The sequence below is a fragment of the Onychostoma macrolepis genome, chromosome 22 (assembly GCF_012432095.1).
Source record: "Onychostoma macrolepis isolate SWU-2019 chromosome 22, ASM1243209v1, whole genome shotgun sequence".
In the NCBI taxonomy this organism is placed as follows: domain Eukaryota; kingdom Metazoa; phylum Chordata; class Actinopteri; order Cypriniformes; family Cyprinidae; genus Onychostoma; species Onychostoma macrolepis.
In genome coordinates, this window is record NC_081176.1 from 24394437 (window position 1) to 24414326 (window position 19890).

Genomic DNA, 19890 nt, shown 5'->3' on the forward strand with positions numbered 1-19890 from the left:
CTTAAAAAGTCTTTAAGACTTTTATCTCCCGCTCTGACTCCCTCCCAGGCGTGGTCAGGCTGTCTTGATGCAAGATGAAACTCTAAACTCAAATAGTTGCACAACAGCGCCACCTGCCGGATATTAAAGTAGGTTCAGCCAGAGCGTGCCATCGGTTGGCTGTAGCATCACCGTTCATGCGTTTTGATTGATAGTGAGCTAATTCAACCATTTGTTTCATTACTTGAGCATTTTGTTTAATGGCACTACTGGATAGAACGCTGCCGCAATTCCAATAAGGAATGAAATTATTACTATGCCGACGCTTTATTTATCTCTGTGGGAGCCGAGGGGAAGTTATTAGGGCAGAGGAGGGTGTTTTGAGCCTGTGAGGAAGTTGAGCTAACCCCCGTTTCTAGGCAACCCTAAACAAAATTGGTGATATATTATGAAGAGTTGTCCATTTTTATTGAATTTCTCTACCTTTGATATAGCATGAGGTGAAATTTCAGCATAATCAGTGGCACAGTTTATGTGGCTCTTCCTAGGCTCAATTTACCCCTCACTGGGGGCAAGTTGAACCAAAAGACAACTTTTTTTTTTTTGGAAAGCCATATTTTGAAAGCAGTTTATTTTTGATAAATGTGATTATTCCCACGGATGCACAACATCGTGAAATCTATGTAGGCCTACATGAATAAATTGGACCCATTATTGTCATGTGCTCACTTTAAACACACCGAAAGTAAAAACAACTCAATCCCTATTTCAGCTACATGAAAAAAGTTAACAACAAAAATACAATAGCTCCATATATACATGGTTAGCTGAGTTTAGAGTCTAAAACCTTGACAGACCTTCAGGAAGCCAGATAGCTTTAGGATGAACTGGAAGTTGAAGCTGTTGGAGGAAGCACTGTAAACACGTTCATGTCTGTGGTTTTGAATTTGAATGTTAAACCAGCATGCATGGGTGTGGTGTTTGGGTGTCTGGCCATAGTGTAGATCAAAACATGGCCTACTTTCATCATATTTTTGCTATAACTTAATTCTAAAATGACAATCAAGGATTTTTATTCAACTCACTTAATTACAATTTCTAGTTTTGTATTTTGATAAGTTTTTAATTATTATTTTTTTTAATGTTATGAATTCCTTCATGTTCATATACTTATTTTGTGGTTTTAACTATCATTAATGGCCTCTCCTTTTTTAATGTGAATATATAATATGTATATAAACTTACACAATTAAAATATTATATATTTAAAGAAAACAATAAATAAATTTTTTTATTTATTTTTTTAATATTTGTGTAATTAGTGTCAATAAACAGCAGGTTCCCAGTGTGACAATATACAATTCCTTCATAGTATTTGCTTATAAATACTTTTGCTAAAGTAAAGTAAGTGAACTAAAATATTTACATTTTATTCATAATGTATCTACTACTATTTATTTTGCATCACAGGGTTACATGATGTGCAAAACCAGTTTGAAAGCAACACTTGCCCTCATGTGCTGACAGGTGGGTCTGACTCCACCCCTCACCGCTTTACCATACTTACTTTAAAACCAGCATCAGTCTCATACATACACTCACACGACACAAGCTTCAGAGAAACTTGAGTACGACTACAGGACAGCATGTCTAATATCACAAAAGTTCTTTCTAGGAGGCAGGATAGAGGAGAAGGAGTGGGAACAAACGAGAAAGCAATTCCTTTCAACAAGCAGGACTATCAGACCCTGAAGCATGAGTGTCTGGTGAAAAAAACCCTGTTCTGTGACCCGACCTTCCCTGCTGAATCCGACTCTCTGGGATACAATGAACTCGGGCGGTATTCCTCCAAGACCAGCGGAGTGCAGTGGAAGAGACCTAAGGTACTGCAGTGTGTGTTTGCTTTCTTCCACACAGGTGGAGTTTAGGTAAATATTAAGGTGTGCTTGTTTTGTAAAATTTATTTCTACCTAAGACTAACCTTAAAATGACTTTTACCCAATTACTTAAATGCAAAAATGTATTTTTCTAAGTAGTGAGGTTATTTAAAGAGTCTAGTGAGGTTAATTCGGTATAAAATGGTAATATCAATATTAATTTAAAATGAATATAAATATTAAAAACAGTATTTTTCATATTGTTTTTGTCGTGCTTTTCATTATCATGAAATGATTAAAAAAAATGTTTTAAGGTTAATTCAAAAATTTATAATAATAACTAAGTTAACAGTTAAATTAGATGTTACCGCATTGAACATATTTTTAATTATCTATTTTTGAAGTGTATTTATTGAGATCTATTTGAAATCAATTAAGTCTTTAAGGTGATATTTGCATTCACGAGGTACAATTGAAGGAGTTTTAGTGATTAATACAACTATTAAATTAATTTTAGAAACTGTAAAATGGAACATTTATGTTTAATCTCTGCCTTAAAATAATTTTTTTAATAAACCCAAAGTGGTGCAAAGAGTCCAATAACTTCCAAAGAATCCAATAACTAAATACAATGAAAGAAAAAAAATCAAACAAACAGTACTTTTTCTGAGATACGAAACATGTATTGTTATGTGTGTGTGCATATGTTTTCATGCGTGTGCGTGATACGCTCACTATGGTAACCGACGGCAGCTCGGGTTTCTCTTCAGGTGTGAGGATGATCTTATGTGTGTGTTGATACTTACAACATGCAGACTGTCCGCTCATCAGTTTGCATTGTTGTATAAGTACGATGCTTTTTATCTTTTTTTTTATTTTATTTTATGAATACACAAGCCACAGCACATTAGTTCAACTGAATATGTGCTGTTTGCTAAGAGCAAATACAAGCTATTGTCATTTAGTTGTACCTTTACATAACGTAACACTATCACCTCTAATTGTTCTCACATTGTCCCTTTTTAAGGAGCTCTGCTCAAGCCCTGAGTTCATTGTGGATGGCGCCAAGCGGACAGACATCTGCCAAGGAGCTTTAGGTGAGAAAAGAGCCTTTTGATTAGAATAATGGCCTGTAGCATAATTCATCAATTATTTACGAATTCCACTAACAACAGATAAAGTCAGTATCGCTGCAAAAACGTGAAGAATATGGAATTTCAGGATATTTTCTTATGCATTACTATATTAAATGAGGGATTTAGTTACCTCTATCTGCTGGTGTGTCCGCTTTATGTTGACATGAGTAAACTGTCCTCCACCCTAAACCCACACAGACTCATATTGTGCAGTGCAAATGACCTTGACACAACAAATATAATCGTTACATACATATGTGGCTTATGTGATAATCAATTTCTCAAAAACACATTAAATAACAATTACTTTTAACATTTAACTATCAACATTTAATAATAAAAAAAAACACTTTCCAGTTAAAATGATACATGAAGTTCCGAAAGAAATGGATTGAACTCAATTGATGTTTTGGTAAAAATGCATACAAAGTAAGAGGTATCATTTGATGCTACACTGTAAAAAGAAAAAGAAAAAAAGAAAAGTTGATCCAACTTAAAATTTTTTGGGAGATTCTCAAATGTTTGTTGTATAAACTTAAAACGACACGTTGAGAAAACTCAAAAATCTGCTGAAGCTGGTTGCCTTAAAATTTTAAGTTGGCTCAACTTTTTTTACAGTGTAGCTTTAGCAACCACTAATTAAAGTTACCTCACAATGCAAGTGCATTTCTTGTGTTGTGGAAAAACATATTGTGAGAAATGGGAGTGGTTAAAAACCTATGCTTGAAGGTAAGCTTAAAGGTTGTAGGTTCCAAACCCCACAGTGGTCCAACCACCATCACCATTGAGCAAGATGTATACGCGCAGGATCCTCTTTGAGCAAAACACGGAAGCCCAGGTTGATCCTTGAGGGCTATATCTGTAACTAATGAATTGGAAGTCAGTTTGCATAAAACAATGAGCTCAGTGCAGAAGTATAATGACATTTGATGCATTGGCAGGTGACTGTTGGTTGCTGGCGGCTATTGCATCGTTGACTCTGGATAATGCAATTCTGGAGCGTGTAGTTCCACCTGGACAGAGTTTTATAGAGGACTATGCTGGCATCTTTCACTTTCAGGTCAGAACATACAGTGGGATCAAAATGTCTGAGACCACACTAAAGATCTGGGATTGAAAACCTGGAAGAAAAGTTACCAAAAAAATAACATAACATTAGAAAAAATACAAAATTGTTGTCACTAGTGGTCTCAGACGTTTGGACCTCATGTGAGTATTAATTACAACACATAACCCAATGATAAATTAAGGGGACACTATCAGACTGATTGTTGTTGTTCTCGTCTCTCAGTTCTGGCAGTATGGTGAATGGGTGGATGTGGTCATTGATGACCGGCTGCCCACCAGAGATGGGACGCTGCTGTTTGTTCATTCAGCCGAGGGCTCTGAGTTCTGGAGCGCCCTGTTGGAAAAGGCCTATGCAAAGTAAGTGTATGTGTTTATTCATCATAAATTACCTGCTACTACTAACCTAAACTGTAATGCTGTACAATAAGATAATGAGTCATCTGAAACCACTGGTAAACACTGCCACCACAACCACAGCCTAAAAAACACACAATGTTCATACAACATGTCGCATATCCATGACATGACCAACCGGTGGCGCTGATTATTCCCATATTTTGAAGGCTTAATGGCTCATATGAAGCTCTGACGGGAGGTTCAACCACTGAGGGTTTTGAGGATTTCACCGGAGGCGTCGCTGAGAGCTATGAGCTGAGCAAAGCTCCTCCATACCTGTTTAAGCTCATGCAGAAAGCACTGACGCTGGGATCATTACTGGGCTGCTCCATTGATGTGAGTCACATTCCATTTCTGTTATTTCACATCATTTTAAACTTATAACTGTGGTCTGTGGTCTAGTTAACAAACACAGTTTAGACACCTAAGCTTTTACAGTATTTACGAAGATTCAGGATATTCATTTCCTGTGAAACCGAACAATTTGCATGTGCTTTGTGGGTGTTTTGCAGGCAACTTGCAAAGAATAGGCCTACTTGCCACATATGCAAATAGGTTGGACTCACCCATATTTAAAGGAGGATTTTGTGTCTGGAAATATCAAATGTTTGTTCACTTAATGGCTCACACTAAATACCAGGAGTTTCAAGTGTGACAATTATTATCATTGCTGTAATAAATAATAAGTAGGGATGCACTAATACAAACATGTTGGCTAATAATAATTATTTTTATTTTGAAGCTGATAACCACTATATTGTCCAATATACAGTATACACACACACACTACTAGAGGTGGGCGATATGACCAAAATCACGGTATGAGAAATATTATTTCACTATAACAATATATCTTGATATAGCTATTTTTACTTTTTTAATTAAAAATAAGAACAAGGAAACAAATTACAAACACAACAGAACAAAAATACAAGTGAAATAAACTTGTTTTTCAGCTACAGTAGGTTTATTTGACAGTAAGTAATACTACAGAAATGTAATAATCAAGTGTATAACTAAAACACTGTTTAGTCTTCACTATATGAATCAAATATGAATTGATTCCTATTAAAGAGCATCTTTTGTTGTTTTAATATTAACATGAACAACAGACAGGTCGACAGGTAAATTAGCCTGCTTTCCTTTTAAGACAGAATGCACAGATCCAATATAGTGAAACACATCCGATTTTCACCCAACTGATTACATTTACGACTGTGTGTACGTGAATACTCCATATAATAAGCATTTAGACATAATTGTGTGTATTTGACCATTTAAGTACAATAAGACAAGAAAGAAAACTGAATTCTGAGGCGTCACTGCATTAAGTTTTTCAAGTTTTTGAAACGTCTCGTCTAAGTAACCCAGGACATTCCCTTTCAAGTCCATCTCTTGACATTGTGTAAAACGGTAGGGGAACGCTTAAAATCCCTGCCGTGTAAAAAAAAGTGCCATTCCTCAATCCAGCCAGGTTAATACAGCGTGGTGCGCGCTCCATTCATCAAAGTCTGGTATCAGACCTAGTTGAAACACGCAGACATGCACTTGGCAAGTTGCAAAGATAGCGCCGGCACCATCAGCATCACTCAGCACACAGTCGAGCAGGGTGATCATAATGAAGCAACAAGTGAATTGGTGCATACAGTATTTTGACCAGCTTATATATGCGGGACACATGAACGTTTTGTAAATGAGGACGCAGCAATGAAATGGTGCATGCCACATAAACCCGGCGGTTACACTTTACTTGAAAGGGTTAGTTCAGTTAATGCAAAGATGACATTGTTTGAGATGTCTTTGTTATGGGCTAGGGTTAGGGGTAAGGGTAGGGGTTAGGTCAAATAATGTCATCTTTGCATTAAAAATGACATAACTGAGCGAATGACACTTAATGACAGTTGTCATAAACATGCATAAAACCTCCTTCATATTCATGACATGTGTCAAGTCATGATTATGAAGGTGTCATGTCAGTCTTATGCACACCCCTTCAAGTAAAGTGTTACCAACCCGGCCCTAGCAGGACATATATATTACACATCCATCGTAACATTACAAAGCGAGATAAACGCACAGGAGTAACAGTAGAGTAGCAAGCTAACAGCTGGAGTCCTTGACGATTACTGAATAAAGTGTAAAAACAGGAAACTGCAGCTATACCAATGGCTGCTCAGCCGCTGCCTTCTCCTTGCACAGACACAACATGCAGTACAAAAGAGGGAATCTCCACATTATAAAACCTAGCAAATGGGTTTTGTAAAGACTATCCCGCCGCCAAACAAATGTCCTGTATAGACATATACCTTTAGACCAGGCCCATGACGATGCCAAACTCCTCGTGTAGTGGGTTCAAGGCACCGTCCACTGGAGAGTGTGCCTTCAACGGCAAGGCATTAGGAGGCTTCATAGCTATGAGTAAGAGAAAGATTCTGAGGTGATAATATGGCTCTTGGCACTGCCTATATAGTGACAGAGCCTGCCAACCAGGCAAGCACTCAAAACGACATTGGCTATTGTAGCGCAATAGCGTGATTTAATAAGGCTTCAGGGAGGTTTGAAGAAAGGGATTTCCCATAGCGTTTTATGCCATGTCAAGAGACAGACTTGAAACGGAACTCTATTTAACATAAAGCTTGTCCCACTCTGTATTTTCTGATTCATGCTTGTTTCTTTTTCACTCCTAGGTCAGGTGTATATAATTTGTGTATATGTATATATTTGCATACCACGAAATAAACGATAAAGATAGAGACCCAAGATGGCGGCGCGATCAGACGCGGCGGCTGCTCCAGGTCCCAAAGACGGTGCTTTTTTGTCTTTTAATGTCGTCTGTTCGTCTCCAAATAGTGTAAATTTACCGCTAGTTCATAAGGAAATCACTCCTAAACTCAAATATGTTCGCCAAAGACTTTTGGATATCGGCAACGCATACAAAGACCAACTCTCGCCGGCGGCTACTGAGAAGCTACGAGGCCTCTGTTTACTGCTGAAGCCGGACCTCGAGACCGCTGCCTCGCCTACTGTCGCTACCCGCACAAGGCGGCGCAAGCGGTGTGAGAGGACGGAAGCGCGGTAAGCGCGGAGGTATCTGAGCTAGGCTGAGGAAAACCCCACAAGACCGGCTCTTCCAACACTCATGCTCTCAAACGTTCGCTCTCTGGAAAACAAACTGGACTTAATTCAACTCAGTCGATCTACACAGCATGAGACAAGGGATTGTTGTGTGTTTGTTTTCACTGAAACATGGCTGAACGACAACATCCCGGACTCCGCCATTCAGCTGCACGGACTAACTTGCTACCGCGCGGACAGAGATTCATCACTGTCTGGTAAGACTCGCGGCGGTGGCTTGTGTGTGTACGTCAACAAAGAATGGTGTAACAATGCTGGGGTAGTGACAAAACACTGTTCATCGCTGGTGGAGTTTATGTTTGTGAAGTGTCGACCGTTCTATCTGCCGCGGAGTTCACGGCCATTGTTATTGTCGCGGTATACATCCCACCGTGCGCAAACGCAAAGGACGCGCTCATGAGCTGTACAGCGCCATCAGCGAACAACAAACAAATAACCCCGACGGCTTTTTCATCATAGCCGGTGACTTCAACCACGCAAACCTAAAGACAGTTTTGCCAAAGTTCTACCAACATGTGAACTTTGCAACAAGGGGAAATAACACACTGGACTTTGTTTACACAACAGTTAAGGCGCATACAAAGCTGAACCCGCCCCCACCTCGGGTACTCAGACCACATCTCTGTTATGCTAATCCCAGCATACAGACCACTTCTGAAACTGGCCAAACCGGTTCACAAACAGATCAAGGTATGGCCAGACAATGCCACCTCAGCACTGCAGGACTGCTTCCAGGACACAGACTGGAACATGTTTAAAGAGGCGGCCACCTACAACAACCACACAGACCTGCAGGAGTACACTGAAACTGTGACTGCTTACATCCAAAAGTGCACTGATGATGTGACAGTCACCAAGACCATCACCACACGCCAACCAGAAGCCATGGATGACAGCAGAGGTTCGTGGGCTGCTAAAGACCAGAGATGAAGCATTCAGATCAGGAGATAAAGCAGCCCTCAAAACAGCAAGAGCCAATCTGTCCCGCAGCATCAAAAATGCAAAACGGTCATATGCTCAAAAAATCAACAATCACTTCACAGACAGCAGTGACACACGGAGCCTGTGGCAAGCTATTCAGACTATCACAGACTACAAGCCCCCGCCACAGGCCTGTGATGACGACACATCCCTCCCAGATACACTCAACCACTTTTACTCACGGTTTGAAATGCTGAATGACACACCTGCACAAAACTGCCCACACCTCCCAACGACCAGGCGCTCTGTCTGTCTCCAGCCGACGTAAGGAAGTCCCTATCTAGGATCAACCCACGCAAGGCTGCGGGTCCCGACAACATACCTGGCCGTGTACTGAAAGACTGTGCTGCACAGCTGACAGATGTCCTAACAGATATCTTCAACACCTCGCTGAGCCAGGCAGTCGTCCCCACATGTCTCAAATCCACAACAATCATACCGGTACCAAAGAAATCACCTGTGTCCTGTCTAAATGACTACCGTCCCATAGCACTGACTCAATCATAATGAAGTGCTTTGAGAGGTTAGTCATGCACAACATCAAAACCAGCCTCCCCAACACACTCGATCCGCTCCAGTTTGCATACCGTCCGAACCGCTCTACAGGCGATGCAATTTCCTCCACTCTCCACCTGGCTCTTACCCACCTAGAAAATAAAGACTCCTACGTTAGAATGCTGTTCATTGACTTCAGCTCAGCATTCAACACAATAATCCCACAACAGCTCATAAATAAACTCAACCTGCTGGGCCTTAACAATTCCCTCTGCAATTGGATCCTGGACTTTCTAACCGGAAGACCTCAGTCAGTCTGTGTCGGCCACAACACCTCGAGCACTACCACACTGAACACAGGTGCCCCACAAGGCTGTGTGCTCAGCCCGCTGCTCTTCACGCTGCTGACCCACGACTGCACTGCCAAGTCCAGCTCCAACCACATCATCAAGTTCGCTGATGACACAACAGTGGTAGGTCTCATCAGCAACAACGATGAAACGCACTACAGAGAGGAAGTGGCACAGCTGGCTGAATGGTGTGGCACTAACAACCTGTCCCTCAATGTGAGTAAGACAAAGGAGGTTGTGATGGACTTCAGGAGAAACTCCGGTGATCACCCCCCACTGACCATCGACAGCTCGCCTGTGGAGAGAGTCAGCAGCACTAAATTCCTGGGGGTGCACATCACAGAGGATCTCACCTGGACCACCAACACCATGTCACTCTCCAAGAAGGCACAACAGCGCCTACACTTCCTCCGCCGGCTGAAAAGAGCAAGTCTCCCTCCACCCATCCTCACCACTTTCTACAGGGGCACCATTGAGAGTGTGCTGACCAGCTGCATCACTGTCTGGTACGGAACTGTACTGCAGCAGACCGCAAGACCCTACAACGGACAGTGAACACCGCTGCAAGGATCATCGGTGCCCCTCTCCCTCCATCCTGGATATTTTCCTCACACGATGCTCCAGCAAAGCCAATAGTATCGTGAAGGACTCCACACACCCTCCCACAGTCTCTTCCAGCTCCTACCATCAGGAAGACGGTACCGGAGCATCAGAGCCCGCTCTGCCAGACTGCTCAACAGCTTTTTCCCCAGGCTGTGAGAGCCCTGAACTCAAATCACCCGCCCTCTCTGAACCCCCATACAAACCCCTACCTCCTGTAACATGTAACGTGCAATTCAAGTGTGCTACACACAGGTGAGTGGGCCTGTACAAACCACCTGTAGTAGCACACCTCCTCCTCTATGCACACTAGTCACTTTTCACACACACTGCTGTGTGTACACAAATCCCACAAAAGAACTCCGTAATATATGTATGTTTACATGCTCATGCACTACAAATCATCCTGCACTGTTCCCCAGCCAGCTGCTTGAACTCAATGTTTCTCTTCGCACATGTACAGTACTTATCTGAAGCATTCGTATAGTTTGTATAGTTTGTATTTTTTTAGTTTGTATAGGTACTTTTTTATAGATAGTATATTTATATTTATAGTCAAAATCTATCAGTAGGATAGTTGTGTATAGGTTTATATTGTCTTACTCCATTGTTGTATGCCTGTATTTATGTAGCACCGTGGTCCTGTGAGGCACGACATTTCGTTCCACTGTATGCCCCCGCATGTAGCGGAATGACAATAAAGCTCAACTTGACTTGAACTTGAACTAAAGCAATATCTCTAATGATACACACTTTGTACCATGGTAACGAAAATATACTGTCATACCACTCAGCCCTATACACTACTGCTTAAATGTTTGGGGTCGGAAAGATTTTTTTATGTTTTTGAAAGAGGTCTCTCATGCTCACCAAGGCTGTGTTTATTTGATCAAAAATACAGTAAAAACTGTAATATTGTGAAACATTACGATTTAAAATAACTAAAAATATGTTTTCTTTTTGAATGTTTTAAAATGTCATTGATTTCTGTGATGCAAAGCTGAATTTTTTGCATAATCATTGAGCAGATTACCAGTTCGTATGAGTCAGAGGCGGTGACAAATCTGAAGCTGGTGAAGGGTCATGCCTACTCCGTCACAGGCGCAGAGGAGGTCAGAAACTAGCACTGAAATATGGATTTGATAGGAAAAACTCAAAGCAGCCCTAATGGCTGTCATCTTACTTACAGGTTCATTCCTATGGCCCTCCGGTTCAATTGGTGCGTATCAGGAACCCGTGGGGTCAGGTGGAGTGGACAGGCCCTTGGAGTGACAAGTGAGTTTCCCTAAACGGATCTTACTCCTTCATCATCGGTCTTGAGAGTCCTGTAAAATATTTCCAATGTCTTTTTCAGTTCCAAAGAGTGGAACAGCATCCAACCAGAGGAGAAAGATAAATTGGTTTATTCAGGTGAAGATGGAGAGTTCTGGTAAGAGAACTTGAGCTTTTAACCCTCAAAAATTTAACCAATATGTTGACAAATACTGACCAAACTTTCTGGTCCTGTCAGGATGGCGTATTCGGACTTCATACAGCAGTTCTCAAAGTTGGAGATCTGTAATCTGACTCCAGACACTCTTTCAAGCGAAGATGCGAGCCGCTGGAACTACAACCAGTTTGAAGGCAACTGGAGGGTGGGATCCACCGCAGGGGGCTGCAGGAACAACCCAGGTAAATTAAATCAACCATAATGTGCTTGAACCTAGGTTTGTTTAAGCTGTTTTTTGATCCATGGTTTGACCGTTTGGTTCCTTCTCTCCAGCTACATTCTGCTCAAACCCTCAGTATGTGATCAAGCTGGAAGAAGAAGATGATGATCCTCATGATGGAGAGGATGGCTGCACGATCCTAGTGGGTCTGATGCAGAAAGATGGTCGTAAAGACAAACGCTTTGGACGGGACCTGAACACCATTGGCTTTGCTATCTATAAGGTAACTATTAATATCGCAGACAACATTACCATCAACATCACAACCAGCAGAACCACCAACTTAACAATCACAATCACATCGTCTTAGTTCCAGAGGTGTTTTTTCCCATGAATTGTCTCCAATTTTTTCAAAGAGTCCTGAACTAAACCAACCTGCTCCAAGATGAATCACAACATTTCAAACTTTAATTTGAAGCAATTCATAGGTAGTGTAGTTCTTCACCTGGAGTTTGGAAAGATTTTTCTTTTCCTTAAATAAAGTTGAAATATCGATTAATTGCCTCTAAGCTCATGGTAGGTCTGTTTTCAAATGTTAAAATAATGTGATTTTACTTCCAGTACGCAACTGTTGCACTTTATTTAACACACTTTTTCCAGTGACATAACCATCAACATTACCACTGAATGACATAATATTTTTGTGGTGAATTGTATGAATTTAAACACTGAATTATACAATATTCTTTGATGTTTTTCAGGTTCCAGATGAGGTGTGTATTAACTCAAGATGTTTGTACATAAGAGTAACTGGACACCACAAACGTAACCAGTTGTTATTCAATTTTTATGATACTACAGAGACTCTAAACTAAAGAGACATGATGATGGTTAAAAAAAAAGGAAGAAAAAAAAAAGGAAGAAAAAATATATTTCAATGCTTTTTGTGTTTCCCTAAGAAACTTTGCATTCATTGGCAAAGCTTTTCTGATGGAAATAATATGAGGTGGGAACAAAAATGAAAAGATTTTTAAAGGAAAGCAATCCTTTTGTTAGAGAACTTAGCGGTTTTTTTGCGTGAACAATTGTTTTGCAAGAGAATGCGAAAATTTGGCACGTGAACACTAAAGCTTTAAAATAAAATTTTTCCTCCCATTTTTTTCTATCATGTCGCTTTGGGGCACCACATAATGCATTTAAATGAAACAACCTTTACAAGTTTTCAGATGCCATTTCATCCATCTGTGTTTGTGTTGCAGATCATGGGTCGCAATAACATTCATCTCGGTCCTGATGTATTGCTGCGTCAGCGGTCCATTGCAGGGAGCAACACCTTCATCAACCTGCGAGAGGTGAGCGAGCGCTTCAAACTGCCTCCAGGTGAATACGTCATCATCCCCTCCACTTTCGAGCCGCATCGCAAGGGGGGTTTCGTACTGCGTGTGTTCACAGAGAAAGAGGCTGCTGCCAGGTTTGTCCCAAATGTTTTTTGTATATTTCAGGATATATATTTTATATAGTTCTCATTTTAGACCACATGGTGGTGATGTTGATGTTGCATAGATTCTGTTCTGCCTTGAGCGGACATTTGGTTTCTATCTGATTGTCAGACCAATAAGTCATTACTGTACCCTAAGCATTTTTCTATTTGCACCCAAATGCACAATGGATGTTTATGACTCTCATCTCAGCCCGATGGATACGGATATCAGTGCAGATGTGAAAAAGGTGAATTTATTATGATTTATCAGAAAGACATTTCTATAAATTCAGATATACCCCATATAAAATTAAAAATTACTTTTCTTTAATGAATTAAAAAAATTTTTTTTTCTTTTCCAGCAATGCATATCTGAGAGTGATGTGGACCCACATTTCAAACACCTTTTCAATCAGATTGCTGGAAATGTAAGTCACGTGGCTGGTCATTTTCAGTTTTGGGTCGATATCATTTTTTTCCTAGTATGCCTGATCTTGTCTTCAATCCGCAGGACTCAGAGGTGTCTGTGTTTGAACTACAGCAGATCCTGGACAGTGTTACTTCGAAACGTGGGAAAATAAACTTTTCTGGTTTTATTGACGTTTATTTAAATGTATATCTGAATCTGATTTGAAATCACCTTGAAATTGTTTAACATTCTTTACTGGTCATTTTCAAAATGTATTTAACACAGGAACTGATCTGAAGACTGATGGATTTAGTATAGAAACCTGTCGCCACATTATGAGCCTGCTAGATGTATCCTTACCTCACTGGATCATATGAATGGATACTACATGGATTAATATTTTCAGATATTTTTGGTCACCCAAACCCCTCTGCCCCCTTGACAGTTTAAGTTAATATTTTTAATAATTCAACAACACATTCACTTGTTCACAGTTCTCTTAGGTTGATTACCATTTCTTATTAGTTTCTTTTTTATGCTTTTTAAACACGGAGTATCTGAATGTTTTAAAGGGGTCATGAAGTGCCTTTTTTATTATGTTGTACTGTTCTCTGAGGTCCACTTATGTTATCCAAATTTTTACATCAAAAAACATCATAATTTAGAAATAATAGGTTATTTTCTATCCTGTTTTGACCCCCCTCATCTAAACGCTCCGTTTAAATAGGCGTTCAGGATTGCAGACTTGGAAGTAAATGCCTACTGTGCTATGATTGGCTAAGTTGTGTATGTTTTGCTGTCTTCGCGCCATGTCATAAGCCCCCACCCCATAAAAAACAAATTTGCTACAGAAACGTAAATTACAGATAAAACAGAAAACTTTGCCCTGAGAGAGGAAGGATCTTCTTCACAAAGACGTATGAGGCTGTGTGGTGAAACCCAGAAGGAAGCCACAAAGCCCGACTACCCTTCTCTCCTTCAGGAGAATAAACATTGGCACATGGAATGTCAGGACCATGTACGAGTCAGGAAAGACGGCGCAGGTAGCAGCCGAGATGACCTTGTTAGGCATCAGCGAAGCACGGTGTACCCTAGCTGGACAGAGACGACTGATGACAGGAGAGCTGTTGCTGTACTCAGGGCATGAAGAGAGTGACGCACCCCACACACAAGGAGTAGGCTTCATGTTGTCCAAACAGGCACAAAGGGCTCTGATTGGATGGGAGGCACATGGCCCAAGGATCATCACAGCATCTTTCCCTACCAAGAGGAGGAGGATCAAGATGAACATCGTTCAGTGCTATGCTCCAACGAACAACAGTGAAGAGGAGGATAAAGATCAGTTCTACAATAGACTTCAGAAGATCCTCGAGACCCATACAGACAAGGATGTCACCATCCTCATGGGAGATATCAATGCCAAGATTGGGTCAGACAACACTGGATATGAACAGGTCATGTGCACCCACGCCCTGGGAGTGATGAATGAAAATGGAGAGAGATTTGTGGAGCTGTGTGCATTCAACAACCTGGTCATTGGAGGCAGCATCTTCCCCCACAAGCGGATCCACAAGAGTACATATATACATGGATATCGCCAGACAGCGTGAAAGAGAAACAGATCGACCATGCCTGCATTAACAAGAAATTCAGAAGATCCCTGCAAGATGTCAGAGTGAGAAGTGGGGCAGATGTGGCGTCCGACCATCACTTAGTGGTGGCAAGACTGAAACTTAAGCTAAAGAGAAACCAGACTGACGCATCAGACAGAAGAGTGAAGTATAACGTCAGCCTTCTGAAAGACCCCAAGACGAGAGAACAGTTTGGTCTGGCCCTGGAAAATAAATTTAAAATGCTTCAGGACCTTTTTGAAGAGGAAGATAATGTGCTCAACAGGTGGCAGAAAGTGAAAGAGACACTAAGATCAACATTCCAAGAAGTAGTGGGGCTAAAGAAACACCAACAGAAGGAGTGGATCACAGTAGAGTCCTTGACCAAGATAGAAGACAGAAAGAGGAAGAAGGAAATAGTCGACCACAGCAGGACTAGAGTAGCAAAGGCCAAGGCTCAAGAAGAATATGCAGAAGCTCACAGAGTAGTGAAGAGGAGTATTAGGAAGGACAAGAAAGAATACGTGGACAGACTAGCGGCTGAAGCGGAGCAGGCAGCATACAGCAGCAACATGAAACAGCTGTATGATATCACCAAGCGACTCTCCAGGAAGTTCAGCAAGCCAGAAAGACCTGTTAGAAACAAACAGGGCAACACCATCAACAGCTTAGACCAGCAGATGAAAAGATGGGCTGAACGTTTTGAGGAACTCCTGAACAGGCCAGCAACTCCGAATCCCCCAGACATCGAACCAGCAAATGTGGATCTCCCGATCAATTGCGAGAAACCAATTTGGGAAGAGATCAGGAAGGCCATCACCCCAATGAAGAACGGGAAGGCAGCTGGACCAGACGACATCCCAGCAGAGTCACTAAAAGTGAACTTGGAGGCGTCAGTGGAGATGTTATACCCACTCTTTGGGAGGATCTGGGAGGAAGAAGATATACCAGCAGACTGGAACAAAGGTTACTTAATTAAGCTTCCCAAGAAAGGTGACCTCAGTAACTGTGACAACTACAGGGGCATCACACTACTATCTGTGCCAGGAAAGGTCTTCAACCGAGTCCTTCTAGAGAGGATGAGGAACATCGTTGACCCACTGCTGTGAGACGAACAGGCAGGTTTCCGGCAAAACGGATCCTGCACGGACCAGATTGCAACGCTCCACATCATAATTGAGCAGTCACTGGAATGGAACTCGCCATTGTACATCAATTTTGTCGACTATGAAAAAGCATTCGATAGTGTGGATCGAGAGACCCTCTGGAAGCTCCTTAGGTTTTACAGCATTCCAAAAAAAATGGTCAACCTAATCAGGAACTCCTACGATCGCATGTTCAGCAGGGTTATCAATGGAGTGCAGCTTACCAACAGCTTACAGGTGCGAACCGGAGTCCGACAAGGATACTTGTTGTCGCCGTTCCTCTTCCTACTGGTCATTGACTGGATAATGAAGTCATCCACTAGTGGGCACAGGAACAGGATCCAATGGACTTTGTGGAAACAGCTAGATGACTTGGAATTTGCAGACGATCTTGCCCTCCTTTCACACAGCCAACAGCATTCATGTCATCTCAAGTTGGCCTCAACGTCCACAAAGACAAGACCAAGATTCTGAAGGTCAATACCACCAGTACAGAGCCAATCATTCTGAATGCAATTCCCCTGAAAGAAGTGCAGTCCTTCACCTACCTGGGTAGCATCCTTCCTTCACCTACCTGGGTAGACCAACAGGGCGGTACAGACGCAGACGTTAAGGCAAGGATTGGCAAAGCAAGAGCGGCCTTCATACAGCTCAAAAACATCTGGGCCTCTAGGGAGTTGTCCATGACAACCAAGATCCAACTGTTCAATTCCAACATGAAAACGACAAAGACCACCCTCAGGAAAATCCAGACCTTCATCAACAGCTGCCTCAGAAAGATCCTCCAGATCCGCTGGCCTGACACCATTGGTAACGCCAAACTTTGGGAGAGAACCTACCAACTTCCTACTGAGGAAGAAATCAGGAAGAGGAGATGGGGCTGGATAGGGCATCCCTTGCGCAAACTGCCAACACAAATCACCAGGCAGGCATTGAGGTGGAACCCTCAGGGAAAGCGGAAGAGAAAAACCTGGCGGCATGACCTTGAAGATGACACCACAAAGATGGGTTATACCTGGCAACAGCTGGAGAAAATGTCCCAGGACAGAGGACTCTGGAGATCTGTTGTTGACGGCCCATACCCTGATGGGGTGACGGGCAGTAAGTAAGTTCCGTTTTGGTCTGTTTACACTGAAACGCAATCCCTGAGTTTTCAATCTAAAACGGGGTCCGCAGCGTTTTCAAAAGTCTCGAGGGTCGAAAACACCAGAGTAGTGTAAACGACAGGCGTAACAGTAGCAAAAGTTATACGTTTTAAAACGAAAACGCACTAGTGTAAAGTAGCCTCAGAGGTAGCCCCTGGTCAAAATCGTAACTCTCAGAACATTCCGAGCTTACAAGTTGTCATTACGAGTTCTGGAGCACGTGAAGGCTTTGGCGTTGATAGTGTTGCCATAGAAACACATACTTCATCTCTGAGTATGACATGGCGTGAAAGCAGCTTTTCAAAGCCTACATCCTTCACAGATGGACACTGCTGTGATTTAGGTTAAAAACACATAAATACTCAGTACATGTCAAACGATCCGTTTAACAGACAAAGCAATAGTGATCACGTAATAAAAACAGTTTCTCACACTTATGTGGTGCGACATTACTGTTCGATCCAATATAGTCGCTACAGCATCGTCTTTTAGTTTAAATTTTTCTGAAAATCCTGCTTCAAATTGAGCCTTGTTTGTAAATGAATCCGTGGTGAAATGAAGTGAACATAGGACCAAGTTCATTCACTCTTTCCTAATGTTGGGATCAGCCAGAAGGCAATACAAGGACTGTGTTTTTCCACAACTTGGCACAGCGTCTTCTTGTCTTCGAAGCCATCTTTATTGTTAGGTTTCTGCGTAGATCTGTCATTACTTAATATCGTTGGGCGGGGCTAAACAGGCAGTGATGTAGAAGTAGGTGTTGATCTTCTTCTGTGAAGGTGGTGTTTAGCCTACGCTAATATCATAGAGTGGCACATTCCACAAGCTGTCGTTTTGGCAGACTGCCTTCAATATAAGCTGTTTTTAGACTAACGAGAACGTTTTGAGTTCTGAAACTTACAGGATGTGTTTATAGTGCAATGACTTTTTTATGTCAAAAGATAAAGGGAATTTTGATTTCTCATGACCCCTTTAATTGTGAATAATATTCTCAACAGAGTCCTTTCATTGTACAAACACAGCAATCAAATTAATCATGTCAATCCTACTATAACCCTTGACTTTGGTCCAGAAAGATGGCAGCGGCAAACTCGGCCTTGTGGAGTTTCATATACTGTGGATAAAGATCCAGAAATATTTGGTATAATATATATTTTGGATAAATTATATAAATTAAAGATGAAAAATCAGTAATACACTGAAAAAAAAAATATTAATTGAATTTACTAAACTGTTTTAAGGTAAGTGGTTGCAATCAATTTATTTTAGCTACATTTAAATAAACAAATTTAGTTGACTAACTTTCAACACATTTTTATTTTTTAAATGTAGCTAAAATAAATTGTTTGCAACCACTTACCTTAAAAAAAATTTGTATCATTTTTTTCAGTGTATCAGCTGATAATCGATATGGTACAGATCTATTGTGCATCCTTACCACAGAGCAACAACTTTGTGGGCTCTAAATTTCAGATAAAGTCTTCATTGTATTTAGTGATTTTAAATGCTTAATGTGGATTTTATATCACCTCACCAGGAGGTTTTTAAGAAGCATGATACAGACAGCTCAGGCACTATGAGTTCCCATGAGATGAGAGATGCTGTGAAAGAAGCAGGTAATTAATCTATGGTTAGTCAGACCATTGAGGACAACATAGTCATTCATTTCTTGTGCATTAATGGTTGTATTTGCTTTTCTCCACAGGGTTCCAGCTGAACAATGAGGTACTTGAGGTGATAATCTCACGTTATGCCAATCAGCAGTACGCCATCGACTTTGATTGCTTTGTTGGCTGCCTGATTCGCCTGGAAATGCTCTTCAGTAAGTTTTGCTGAAGATTATCCAGTTTAATGTTTTAAATTACCTGAAATAAATAGCTATGAATAGGAATTACAAAAATGTGTTAATGCTGGTTTACTATAACATTTTCATCTGTGCTCTTCACAGAAATATTTAAAACATTCGATAAGAAGAGCACTGGGAAAATCGAGCTGGATATCCTGCAGGTGACACACAAGTGTGAATGTGTATTACAATTTTTGTACCTTCTCAATTTAGCATTTCCATTTACAAAAGTGTTGTTTTGTGTTTCGCAGTGGCTTTGCTTGGCCCTTAGTTGAAAATCCACTTACCTTGGCTTGCACCAAAATTAATCCATTCATTTCCTGCAAATAAACTGAAGAGGATGCAGCAGACCTGGAATACCAAAGAGTAAAATCAGAGTAAAAATCAACCAAAGATGGGCATTATCTAAACTTGGAATTGTTTACAGAATGCAGTTTGTTTATGGTGCTCATCTGCTGAAAATAAAACCATTTGTCACTTAAATTCACATACCTCATGACTATTTTTTTATGTGAGAGATTTCCGATTCATTGACTGCTCAATAACTAAAAGAATAATAAAGCACTACAAAGTGTATTTATGATTACAA

At 41.0% G+C, this 19890-nt stretch overlaps 1 protein-coding gene and 1 long non-coding RNA gene across 2 annotated transcripts; one reads left to right on the forward strand and one right to left on the reverse strand.

Moving 5' to 3' along the window:
- The first annotated feature begins 1597 nt into the window (after positions 1-1597).
- Positions 1598-19689, forward strand: capn8 (calpain 8). The gene is made up of 21 exons (XM_058761301.1): positions 1598-1862; positions 2884-2953; positions 3934-4052; positions 4284-4417; positions 4624-4792; positions 11046-11129; positions 11207-11292; positions 11372-11446; positions 11528-11688; positions 11780-11949; positions 12428-12439; positions 12926-13137; positions 13358-13394; positions 13509-13574; positions 13658-13715; positions 13841-13905; positions 18528-18596; positions 18993-19071; positions 19161-19277; positions 19404-19462; positions 19553-19689. The coding sequence occupies exons 1-21, from the start codon at positions 1626-1628 to the stop codon at positions 19574-19576; spliced, it is 2103 nt and encodes a 700-aa protein (XP_058617284.1). The 5' UTR covers positions 1598-1625; the 3' UTR covers positions 19577-19689.
- On the reverse strand, positions 2817-19640 carry LOC131530831 (uncharacterized). The gene is made up of 4 exons (XR_009268508.1): positions 19589-19640; positions 3710-3857; positions 3123-3215; positions 2817-2947 (listed from the first exon to the last, which is right to left on the reverse strand). It is a non-coding gene; the product is annotated as an uncharacterized LOC131530831 (long non-coding RNA).
- Positions 19690-19890: the final 201 nt, after the last annotated feature.

Excerpts from the sequence above, each read along its gene's own strand:
- capn8 (XM_058761301.1), top strand. The coding sequence starts at position 1,626 with ATGTCTAATATCACAAAAGTTCTTTCTAGGAGGCAGGATAGAGGAGAA. Across the intron at positions 2,954-3,933 it reads CATCTGCCAAGGAGCTTTAG|GTGACTGTTGGTTGCTGGCG; the intron begins GTGAGAAAAGAG and ends ATGCATTGGCAG. Across the intron at positions 18,597-18,992 it reads TAAAGATCCAGAAATATTTG|GAGGTTTTTAAGAAGCATGA; the intron begins GTATAATATATA and ends TCACCTCACCAG.